At 35.5% G+C, this 12,951-nt stretch overlaps 1 protein-coding gene across 1 annotated transcript; it reads left to right on the top strand.

The window, feature by feature from the left end:
- On the top strand, window positions 3,968-12,696 carry LOC104780261. Its single transcript, XM_019244096.1, has 7 exons — window positions 3,968-4,166; window positions 4,426-4,487; window positions 10,271-10,489; window positions 10,655-10,717; window positions 10,819-11,553; window positions 12,222-12,308; window positions 12,482-12,696. Exons 1-7 carry the CDS (start codon window positions 3,968-3,970, stop codon window positions 12,506-12,508), a joined length of 1,392 nt encoding a protein of 463 aa, XP_019099641.1. The 3' UTR covers window positions 12,509-12,696.

The raw sequence follows: 12,951 nt of genomic DNA, 5'->3' as shown, positions 1-12,951 counted from the left end.
ATGATGTGTCATTAAGTATTAATTAAAATAATTATAGCTGGCGTGGCAATATGTATTCAACCAATGATTTTATTTATTACACAATTGTAACTATATTAATGTTTTAATAATAATATTATACCGCACATAACTATAATTATTTTTAAATAAAACTAAAAAACTTAATGTAAAACAAAAATTTAAAATATATATAAAATAAAATATAAACTATACAAAAAGTTTTTCAAGAAAATAAGATAAAAATGTGTTTTTAATATAAATTTATAATTTTCATTCTTAGAGAAATATAAATCTGTGTAGTAACTCAAGTCATAATATGGTAACTGTAAAATGAAAAAATTTAAAAAATAAAGTTTATTAAAAAATATAATCAAAATAATCATAGTTTGAATATCCTTATTCTCTGTTGACCATACATATGGTCGAGCACGCGGTTGGATTCATAACGAACTCCTCAAAGATCGATTCGAATGAAGATTTTCCCTTGTGATTCAGCTTTGCCATCCTTCATAAAAGTTGTAGGCAATCGAGCTACCTGTCCAACGCCAGTAGTCTGAGGTCAATCCGAGGTGTATTGCAAAAGCTATCCCTGTTTTACTGAAAAGATTTCATCCCAGATCGAAGACTAGAGCTACTTGATGGACCAACCACTCGACCATGGCACTCGACCGTGCATGGTTGAGCACTTCAAGCCGCCTATGTATTTTGTCTGCTAGCTAAATCAGGGCTTCCTTCTCTCACTATGTATACCCCTTGTACCTTGTGGCCGCAAAGAAGGCAGAAAATATCTTTTAGGAGTAAGAGAGAGTCAGCAAACCTAATTTTTTCCTATTTTGTGATTCATTTACTTTATTGCATCATTATCTACTTTTGTTCTTGCTTTTTCCAGAATTTTCTTAGTTTGTAATCTTTATAACTTTCTGTGTGTTGAGAATCTGGGTTTGATACTTTGTATTGAATTAAAGATCTCTCTCTTATCTATTTTATCATGTTAGTTTCATTAATTTCTGGGTTTGAGTATATTATTATCATGTTTTGTTCATCTGAGTAGTGAGTTAGGATTTTGGAGATGGATTAGGCTGGTTTAGGGTTGTGGTTGTTTGGATTGGTCAAGCTTGTTTGATAATATATTTCTTCTGGGTTAGATGTGCTCTAAGCTGTTCTTATATCTGAGAGGGTAAGAGCAGATCTTAAGCTTCCTTGCATCATACCAATGTTAAGGTTGTTTGATAAAGCTCATACTGGAGATTATCATGCTTATCCCAAGAGATTGGTTGTATAAGGTGATTTTTGATAAGTAATGGTCTGATTCTTAATGCCTGTTTAGTATGGTTTCACCAATGAGATTTGGGTTAGGATATTACTTAAACTTGATCACTTCTGCCATGAGAGTGGATTAGTGAGTAATTAAGATCATTGTTTAGAGATAGCTCATGTTTGATTGAGGTTTGTTGACCAGTTTAGATAGCCACAACTTGAACACAGCCCATGAATCCATCTCTGGAAGCCTACTTTGTTATTTGATTGTTTATTATCGCATCTTATCTTGTTTTATTGCATTTGTTTATGTTTTAAGTTGTTACAGTTGCTTCTGTTCTTCAGTTATGCACCACTCGACCACCTGCTCGAACCAGCACTCGACCGACTGCTACTCGAGCGCCAGTTTACTTTCTTCTTTATGCTCTGCTCTTTTCTAGTTTGCTCTTGTTTACTTCTGCTTATTTGTTAATTCTGCTTTGTCTTGTTTATTGCACTTGTTCTATAGTTTAATTATGCATTAGTACTGTCTTAAATTGCTTTAATCTTCTGCATTTACATTTCTGTCATTAGGTTGTTAGAAACAAATCAACTTGATATTTGGCTTAACTTGAATGCATTGATCATGTCTTGACTGCTTACTTATCACACTCTTTATAGATTGACATCCTTTATGCTACAACTACATAAGGGTATTGAAACACCTTGCATACCATTTGATCATCTTAGCCTAAGTCTGTTTGCATGTTATCATACATTCACTCATTCATAGGTTAAGATCAGAAAAAACCATGTTTCAATTGGCGTCGTTGCCATTAGGGTGTTTATATGTTCCAGTCGAGATTTCATTATTTCAAGATTAAGCTATGTTACTTTTTATTCTATTACTCACCTCTTTGTTGTTCTGGAGTTCTGTTTTGATTCTCAGGTACCACTCGACCAGGCACTCGGCCGAGCACCTCAAAGCAAACGGTCGAGTGCTTGTTCGAGCACCTGGTCGAGCACCTGTTCGGAGTCTAAAAAAAACAGAATAAGAGGTGGAAATGGAACTACAACATGATCAGATTGAATCTCAAAGGAGAAGGAAGATTGGTGATAGTGATGCTCCCACTACACATATTCAGAGATTTGGGATAGTGCCTCCTCCTGTCCACAACACAACATTCACAATCAAGAGTAGTCTGCTCTCAATGTTTCAGAGCAACAGATTTCATGGACTGCCTAGTGAAGACCCTCTTGCATATCTTGATGAGTTTGATAGGCTTTGTTGCCTCACCAATATAAATGGAGTTAGTGATGATGCCTTGAAGCTGAGATTGCTTCCTTTTTCTTTAGGAGATAAAGCCCATTAGTGGGAGAAGACTCTACCTCCTGGAAGAATCACCTATTGGGTTGATTGTAAGAAGTTTTTCTTGCAAAATTCTTCTCTAGTTCAAGGACTGTACATTTGAGAAATGAAATATCAAGATTTCTCCAACAGAATGGTGAATCTTTCAGTAAAGCATGTGAGCGCTTCAAAGGCTACCAGAGACAATGCCCACATCATGGATTCAGCAATGAATATTTGTTGTGTACTTTGTATAGAGGTGTTCTTCCCAAGATCAGGATGCTCCTAGACACAACCTCCAATGGAAGCTTCATGAATAGAGATGTAGCTGGAAGTTTGGAATTAGTAGAGAACTTTGCTCAGTCTGATGGAGATTATAGTGAGGAATATGATAACAGCTTAAGGGGAGGTGTTGATTCTGAGGAAGAGCATAGAAAGGAACTAAAATCCTTAAATGAGAAGCTTGTGAAGCTAGATAAACTCCTTCTAACCCAGCATAAGCAAGTACTTGTTTTTTGTGAAGCTGAGAAGTTTATGGTTCAAGTTTATCCTCCACAACAACCCCAGCAAGCTCTTGCTCAAGATCATGAGATGAAGAATATGCTTCAGCAACTCCTACAAAGTCAAGCTAATAGAGCTACAGAAACAAGTAAGAAGCTTACAGAGATGAATAACAAGGTGGACTGCACATACAGTGACCTTAATATCAAGATTGAAGCTTTAACCTGCAGAATGCTTCTCCTAGAGAGCAAGAGTGAATCTTCTTCTTCTAGACAACTCAATGGGACATCAATTGACAATCTAAAGGAGTTTTCCACTGCCCAAGCTATCTCTCTCAGAGAACTACCTACAAAGCTCACTGAGGACAGTGACGCCCAAGATGGGAGGGATTTTCTCCAACCAGAGGTGTAGAATGAGAAGAGAACTGAGCTTGAGACACCACTCGACCATACACTCGACCATGCACACGGTCGAGCACATGGTCGAGTGCCTGATCGAGTCATTGCTCAAGATTCTAACAAGCCGGTTCGATTCATTCCTCTTCCCTATCAGCCACCTTTGCCATTTCCAAGACGGTTTAAAGAGCAAATGCTGAAATAGTACAAGGCTTCTATTGATAAGCAAGCAATGATGGTATTGAGTCATGAACCTTTGTTAGAAAATGTTGAAATGAAGGATAAACCACATGTTAAAGAGCTTGAGGTAGAAGAAGAAAAGTATTGATGGGCATATCTTCATGATTGAAGAGAAAGGTCATAAAACTGAGTTTGAAATCTTTGAGGGTGTGAATGGGGTAGAAACAGAGAAGTCGACCTACTGCTCGACCTACCACTCGACCGAGCATCTTAGGTAACTCGACCGAGTGGTACCAAGTCACCCAGAATGCCCAGACTTCATCCCAAGCTTCACCAACAACAAGAGCCAAGAAATCCTTCCTCTGATGGTTTGTCTGAGCTTCAAACTATCAACATTCTACATGATTCAGTGAGGGAGTTAACAACTAAAGATGAGGAGATAAGTGGGGAAATCAAGCAGCTCCATGGTAAAGTCAGAAGTTCCTCTCCAAAGAAAGCAAGACAAGGTCTGAGTATTATTAGTAGAAACAACTCTTTTAGCATTGACCCAGGAATAAGAGGAGGAATGCAATCTTTAAGAACAGAGGGGACTTCATCACCTCTCTATGACCCTTCCAAAGCATAAGAAGTATGCAAAGTCAAGCTTAGAGACTTTAAACAAGCTCACTTGGGAAGAAGTCCCGAAAGTATCCTTGTACATATTGGTTTAAGTTTCTTGTTATTTTGATCTTGTTTTCTTTAATGTTATGGTTGGTCACGTAATAGGAAGGGAGTTTAAGCACTTGGTGATATTCCAACAAATGAAACCCACCCTCAGCCCATCCCAAGTAATACTCCAACCCTATCTTTGTATATACCATTGCATTTCTTGTTTTTATGTTGTTTCTTGATTCTTGAATCCTTTTCCAATTTTTTCTTACACAAGAGACTGTGTAATTCTTGAATCCTTTTCCAATTTGACATTGTTTTCTATTTTCTTATTTCAAATTTTTAGCATTATCATGTTAGTACTTGCATTTCATCTATGACATAGAAAAGCTCTAAAAATTTGAATATTTTCACAAAAATCTTTAAAAATCAGAGTGTTCATGTAGTTTGCATTGCATATTGGGATCTTGTTAGCATATTTCATATAGTTTCATATGTTGCATTAGGGATCTATGATGAGTTTAGCCTTGTTAACTTGTTTAAATTCACTAAACTAGGATCACTGCCCAAGTTAATAGTACTTTGATGCTAGTTGAGTGGTTAGAAACATAAGATTGAACCAAGTCTAGAATTCGTATATTTCATTCTGGTCTAAACTGAAGCATGTTGTGAATTGAAGTCATTTCCTACTTATATGAACCTAATATTGACTTTTAATTATCAGTTTGTGCAATGCTTTAAACTCATGGACACTTTATACATATTTGGATCATCTTTCCCATTTTTACAACTATTGTTGATCCAAGTAGTTGATTTCATCATTGAATCAGTTTTCCCCACCCATAACCAACCTTTCTTTCAAGCCATGTTTATTCTTGAGTGTGTGAGGCCTATTTTGGGATTGAGCTTGGTAGAAAGTGTTAGGTTTGAACTGACAAGAATAAAGCCTTGTGTAGTTCTAGTTTGAATTTTTTAAACTAGATAGGACTAGGTGGTTTAAATTCTGGGTTTGGGACTTGGTGTGTTTGAAAAACAAAAGAAAAGAGGGAAAAGAGAAACAAAAGGGTAAAGTCCTTGGGAGAGAAGTGTTTTCAAGTAAATTCAAGCTCTAAGTGAAAGAATGGGGTGTAGTAAAAGTTTCAAATAAGGTTCTGGTCAAAGAAAAGAAAGAAAGAAAAGAAGAGTCTAGTAAAAAGCTTTATGACTTGGGAAACAAGTAAGAAAAGGAGCCTTAGCAATTAAGAAAAAAAGAAAAGGAGCCTTAGCAATTAAGAAAGAAGCCTCCGTTCCACTAGAGAAATCAGTAAGAAACCTTTCCTAAGACTGAAAAACAAAAGAGAAAAAGGATAAAAGAGAAGAGATGAAGTTAAAGGGTAGAACTAGGACATTATGGGATTAGAATGTTATGAACAAATACTTTGGGTGCCTTTGGGTAGACAAGGTTCTGTTCTTGTATGTGTCTAAGTGTTCTTACCTTTAGTCTTCTTCTAAAGCTCAATCTATTTTTTGTGAAAGAACCCTTGTTATTGATAATCCCCACTCAAAAGAGGACCATTTTTGTCTCTAAACCCTTATTACCAAGCCAAATGAGTTTAAACATTTCTTGTTTAATTAATGTTAAAGGAAATGACTGATTTGAATGCATGTGGAAGTATATGGCTTGAATCATTTAAGGTTGTGAAAGACTTGTCTAAAATCTTTAAGTATAGCTCATTCACCTTGCATCATAGTACGAGTAACTTGGACATTAATTATAGCTAGTCTATTAACATGTTTAAGGTTTTGAGATCCCACTTTCAAACCTGTCTTCCTACTTATGTCTTGTTTGTTTGCTTGAGGGCAAACAAAGAATAAGTTTGGGAAAGTTGATGTACATATATTTTACCATGTTTAAGCATAGTTTATCTTTCTCTTTTGCATTGTTTAGTAGTAATTCCTTAGGTTTTATAGCCATTTCTGTCCAAATATGCACTTAGAATGTTTAGAAGCATGCATTGCATACATTTGTGCTTTTGGAGTATTATTAGGTGTTATGGAGCTCTAAAAGGCTATAAGGAAGGACTTGGTATTACTTCTGGAGATAAACAAGATGATTGGAAGTATTAGGAATCGAAAAGAAGGCACTCAACCATACACATGGTCGAGCACGCGGTCGGATTCATAACGAGCTCCTCAAAGATTAATTCGAATGAAGATTTTCACTTGCGATTCAGCTTTTCCATCCTTCATAAAAGTTGTAGCCTTTTAGGTCAATCCAGTGGTCCCTGTCCAACGCCAGTGGTCTGAGGTCAATCCGAGGTGTATTGCAAGAGCTATCCCTGTTTTACTGAAAAGATTTCATCCCAGATGGAAGACTGGAGCTACTTGACGGACCAACCACTCGACCATGGCACTCTACCGAGCATGGTCGAGCACTTCAAGCCGCCTATGTATTTTGTCTGCTAGCTAAATCATGACTTCCTTCTCTCACTATATATACCCCTTGTACCCTGTGGCCGCAAAGAAGACAGAAAATATCTTTTAGGAGTAAGAGAGAGTCAGCAAACCTAGTTTTTTCCTATTTTGTGATTCATTTACTTTATTGCATCATTATCTACTTTTGTTCTTGCTTTTTCCAAAATTTTCTTAGTTTATAATCTTTATAACTTTCTGTGTGTTGAGAATCTGGGTTTGATACTTTGTATTGAATTAAAGATCTCTCTCTTATTTATCTTATCATGTTAGTTTCATTATTTTCTGGGTTTGAGTTTATTATTATCATTATTTGTTCACCTCAGTAGTGAGCTAGGATTCTACAGATGGATTAAGCTGGTTTAGGGATGTGGTTGTTTGGATTGGTCAAGCTTGTTTGATAATATATCTCTTATGGGTTAGATGTGCTCTAAGTTGTTCTTATATCTGAGAGGGTAAGAGCAGATCTTAAGCTTCCTTGCATCATACCAATGTTACGGTTGTTAGATAAAGCTCATACTGGAGATTATCATGCTTATCCCAATAGATTGGTTGTATAAGGTGATTTTTGACAAGTAATTGTCTGATTCTTAATGCCTGTTTAGTATGGTTTCACCAATGAGAGTTGGGTTAGGATGTTACTTAAACTTGATCACTTCTGCCATGAGAGTGGATTACTGAGTCATTAAGATCATTGTCTAGAGATAGCTCATGTTTGATTGAGGTTTGTTGACCAGTTTAGATAGCCACAACTTGAACACCAGCCCATGAATCCATCTCTGGAAGCCTACTTTTTTATTTGATTATCGCATCTTATCTTGTTTTATTGCATTTGTTTATGTTTTAAATTGTTAGAGTTGCTTCTCTTCTTCAGTTATGCACCACTCGACCACCTGCTCGAACCAGCACTCGACCGAGTGCTACTCGAGCGCCAGTTTACTTTCATATTTATGCTCTGCTCTTTTTTAGTTTGCTTTTGTTTACTTCTGCTTTAACTAATTCTGCTTAGTCTTGTTTATTTCACTTGTTCTATAGTTTAATGATGCATTAGTACTGTCTTAAGTTTCTTTAATCTTCTGCATTTACATTTCTGTCATTAGATTGTTAGAAACAAATCAACTTGATATTTGGCTTAACTTGAATGCATTGATCATGTCTTGACTGCTTACTTATCACACTCTTTATGGATTGACATCCTTTATGCTACAACTACATAAGGGTATTGAAACACCTTGCATACCATTTGATCATCTTAGCCTAAGTCTGTTTGCACGTTATCATACATTCACTCATTCATAGGTTAAGATCAGAAAAAAAAAACCATGTTTCACCCTGAACTGCAAAGGAACCCCCAATATCCTTATCTAGAACATCAAGGTAGAAGGATAAGAGGGATCCACTGACGGCTTCCACCAGACCAGAGAAACCATCCAGTTATCAAAGTGAAATGGCTCCATCTTTCACACCTCAAAAATATCTTTCTTTGCATCAAAGTCAAACTAAAATTTCCCTAAACCCAAATCCGCACCAGCAACCTTCCTTTCCAACTGCCAAATCCGGGGGAACATGAACAACAAAGACTTCATGTCCTGTCAGATCTCAATCTTATGGAGAGGAGCCTTCCCTGACATCGCAACCCCGGTGAAACTACTTTCCAGCAAGTGACTTTGAGACATGGAGATCAACAAGAACCATGCAATACCCGCAAAAAGTCATAAAAAAGACCAGAGTAATTGCAAACTTGTAAGAAGCAACCACGAAAAGAAGCTAGAATGAATAAAGCTCTTCTTGGATAGCCCCTTTAAATACACCCACTTCTCTCATAATCGAACCCATAGAAGAAGAAAACTTTCCTCCCCCCAAATATGCCAAATATTTTGTCGTATCAAAAGAGAAAATTTTCATCGTGCAGAGCAAGACTGATGCTGCCATGGAAAGTGAATAACCACCCTCCCAAAACAAGATGACATCCCAAATATCGCCTTAATGAATTGCCAAATCTGAGCCGATATACAATAACTTCTAGGCAAGGAAAATAGGAGAACCAAATCTCAAGATTGCTCAGGAGACCCGGAACTGTTGCCGGAGAAGCACAATACTGGCACACCGTCATCAAACAAGTACCTTCACGTCCCGACAACTACTCTACCAGCAACGAAAACCACCACCATGGGATCCCTTTGTCCGCTCAAAACAAAAAGAAATCATTTGTCACCCAGTAAGAAGGCAGACCGAAACTCTCCAACCCAGCCTGAAGATTTATGGAGTTCCCTTGCCAAATCAACCCCAACCAGCACGCCGCAGCACCCAACAGACCCACTGTGATCTTCAATTGAAGAATTAGAATTGCGACAGATCCCAACCACGATCCTCCCAAGAACCGCCTCCATCGTATTTCCACCAAATACCAAGCCTCGCCCATCATACCCACCTTTATCTTCGAGAAAGAAATCAAGCATGGGCTCAAGAACCAACCCCGAGACCTTTCCAAGATCCACCTCCTACATTTCCCCAATCCGCATCTAACATCACCCAACAAACCTTCAGACCATCCAACCGACACCAAGAAAAAAACCCCAACCAAATCCGTGAGAAACCTTTCCAAACCACTTCAATTCATAAAATTTAGAACTCTAATGTCACCATCGCCATCGCCATCGCCTTTGGGAGAGAGTTTTTTTTTTTTTTTTTCGATTATGGCATTTTCGTAAATATCTAATTATGGAAAGATATAAAATAGAAGTAAAGTCTTATTTTTTTTTTTTTTGGAGATTTTAAAAATAATCTTTCAAATCGTACATTGCACTTGCAAAAATGATAAATGACAGATCACATAAAATTTTAAATCTTGTAATTTTAGTAAACAGAAAAATGAGTTGTTGACTCCCTGTATAAATATTTTTTTTTCTTATTCTTCATTTCCTTTTGTACCTCATTATATCTTTCTTCTTTTAAGAATCTATTAAAAGTGAAAAATAGAACACGTTTATTGTATGAACTAATTCCTTATATGTATTGTCTTTTGCTGATGAAAACTTGTATATAAATATAATCCCGCAGAGAGAAGATTGTCGAGACCGGATTAAAAGAAAAAGACTCAGAAAAGCATTACAAAAACCATTAGTCCTGAGGTTTGGCTATCTATTTGGTAATCGAAGCTTAGACATATCCAAACATTGGTCCGATGAAATAAGAATCAGGTACACATCTTAGTGAATCTATGTTATATATGGTTACCATATTACCTACACCTTATGCAAAGATTATTAGGTTTTGGATTTATATTTTCTTCCACTCGTAGATCATCTTTCGTTTCATTAATTGTTATGACATTAGTAATCATGTTTTGTTAATTGTTATGATTCGATAACTGTTGGGTGAAAAACGAATCTGTAATATGATATCCAAAAGTCCCAGAAAAAGCTCAAATTTCATTATGAGTGGCATGAGAAATTTGTAAACCAGTGAGATGTTATCCTAGCAAAAATAAATACGATGTTTCATTTTCCAGGTTAAGGGGTTCGATTTTTTTAGCTCGAAAGAAACGGAGATGGATCAGAAAACGAGGGAGAAGAGTGAGGATAAGCAAGTGAAGAAGAAAGCTAAGTTAGAATGGAGACAAAGGGATTGTGCAAAGCCAATTGGGGAAGTGATTAAACGTACTGGTGGCAGAGAAAAGATCACATGTCATTATGAGACATTCGAGTTTCATGGCAAACGATATGGACTGGTGAGTTTTGTTTTGTTTTAAGAGTTTGAGGGATTACTATAATATATATATATATATATATATTAATTTGTGTGATGATAAGACTACTTTAATGAAACGTTTCTGTTCTATATGTGTAATTCTTGTAATACCATTTACATTAGGCTTTTTTCTTAATTTTGGTAGGAAGATACAGTGCTTTTGGCTCCGGAAATCTCTAACCAAAACAACTATGTTGCGATCATCAAGGTACGAAATATGGAATAGTTATTCGTATATATACTTTTAGGTTATTCGTATCATAATCAACAATTAAATATGATTTTTTTTCAATTGTTTGTTGGACATAGGATATTTATGTAAAAGAAAAAGATGGACTTGTGAAGTTGGAGGTGCAATGGTTTTACCGTCGAGAAGATATTAAAATAAAACAAGTTGGAAAGTGGGAATCTGAAGAGTCAGGGGAGATTTTCTTCAGTTTCCATCGTGATGAAGTGTTTGCTGAATCTGTGAAGCACAAGTGTCTTGTGTATTTTGTGCCAGATGATAAGCAAATTTCAAATTATAGTGAGCATCCCGACTTCATCGTGAAAAAGGTTTATGATAGTATCAACAATAAGTTGAGGAAGTTTTCTGATAAAGGCTTTAATGTGCGTCAAAAGGCTGAGATTAATATTCTCGTGGCAAATACGATTTCGAGGATTGGTCATCTCCTTGACAATAATAAATCCCAAACGACTGAGATTTCGAGGCGTAAAAGATCAGTTAGGAAAAGATGTGTCTCATCCAAAACTGAGATAGAGAGTTCTGGAAACAATGCTGAGGTTAATCCGGTCTCTGAGAAGTTAGAATCATTACCATCCAGTGATTTTGATCGTGACAAGAAAATGACTGAGCTTTTGGAAGCACTACTTCAGCACATATGTTGTGCAAGTAACGAGAAGCAAGCTGGCGATGTTGAGTTTATGTCACCAGATAACGTTATTGTGGTGGTATTTGCTCTTGAGGAAGCTTTATATGATTCTTTTGGAGAAGATACACCAATGTATAAGTATAAGTTGGAGCTTCTGGTTGAGAAACTCAAGGTTAGTTTAACTTAGTTCCTTCTATCCTTCATTTTTTTTTTACAATTGTTTTCATGATTTGTTTTGTCATGCATGTGTTGATGGAAGTCCTAGGCTTTGGCAATTATTTCATTTAAAAATATAAAATGTGGTTCTCTTGGAAGTTGATCTAACGAATTAAGGATGAGAAAATGTTTTAAAATAAGCTATAAGGTACAATAGAACATCGTACACCATATGAAATATATATGTAAATTGTTACAAGGAATTTCTCAATATATTTTTTTTCAAAAAAAGATATAGTCATTGAAAGAAAATATTCATATATGCATATGTGAAATATTATACAAAAATTTACTCCTTCTGTTTCACAAAAATGTCATTTTAAAGTTTTAATCTTGTGTTTACAAATTAAAAGTGTTGTTTGCTATTTTATATATGCTTTGTACGTATAAACATGAAATAATATGGCTTTTAATCATACACCATGATATATACACCGCCGTATGTAATAGTTACATAATATTACATGATCCAGCTAAGTTCTATACTAATATTCTTTATATAAATATTGGAGAGCATTAGAATTAAATTGTGTACCAACCATTGAAGTTAGCTTCTATTTTCTTTAGTTATTTTACTTTTGTATTTGAATGTTTAATTGTGATATCTTATTGTTTGTTTTGTAGAACTCACCAGTATTAGCTAGAAGACTTCTCAGGGGCGGATTAAAACCTGAACAGGTTATAAAGATGAAAGGCTATGAGCTCTCACTGGTAATATACCCAAATTTCTTTTAAGTAAATATGGAATGTTACTGTCATTATAGCAATACCACTGAACCAGAATCTTCATGTTTATTGTTAATTAATCACATCTTATGTGATTTTGACATGTTAAATTGCTGAGATTAGCGTTTTTTTTTTTAATAACTTTTGTTGAAACATAGGCTGATTTTGAACCAAATTTGGAGTAAGATGCTGGATCGGATTCACCTCCAAAAGTGTTGGGCTTAAAGATTCTCTCCAAGGTTAATGAAGATACTAACTAAATAACATATTTAGTTGTATCTTTCTTCTTCTTCTTCTTCTTCTTAATTGTTAGACAGAGTTTTTTTTTCGTACAATTTCCTTTCGATATATGTTGCAGATCATAACTTATTTTTTCAAGACCTATTATTTAAAAATTCAAGTATGAAAGTTTAAACAGATTACATGTGCTGGCATGTATTTTATTGAATTATAACTTATAAGTACAAATATTTTTTTGGTTTTTTTTTTTTTTAAATAGTACATAAGACTTTCACCATTTTAATAAACCATGGGTCCAAGTCCGTCCAACGACTGAATCAAGGAAATGTCATGTATAGTAATTAAAACTAAATATATAATCAAGGCTTCTTTGCTTATAATGGATCGA

This window comes from Camelina sativa, chromosome 4 (genome assembly GCF_000633955.1).
Source record: "Camelina sativa cultivar DH55 chromosome 4, Cs, whole genome shotgun sequence".
In the NCBI taxonomy this organism is placed as follows: Eukaryota; Viridiplantae; Streptophyta; class Magnoliopsida; order Brassicales; family Brassicaceae; genus Camelina; species Camelina sativa.
This window is presented reverse-complemented; position numbering and strand designations above follow the sequence as displayed.

What these genes read in the sequence shown, in the direction of transcription:
- LOC104780261 (XM_019244096.1), top strand. Translation starts at nt 3,968, where the DNA reads ATGCCCAGACTTCATCCCAAGCTTCACCAACAACAAGAGCCAAGAAAT. An exon ending in ACTATGTTGCGATCATCAAG is followed by an intron (nt 10,718 to 10,818) that starts GTACGAAATATG and finishes TGTTGGACATAG; the next exon opens with GATATTTATGTAAAAGAAAA. An exon ending in TTCTGGTTGAGAAACTCAAG is followed by an intron (nt 11,554 to 12,221) that starts GTTAGTTTAACT and finishes TTTGTTTTGTAG; the next exon opens with AACTCACCAGTATTAGCTAG.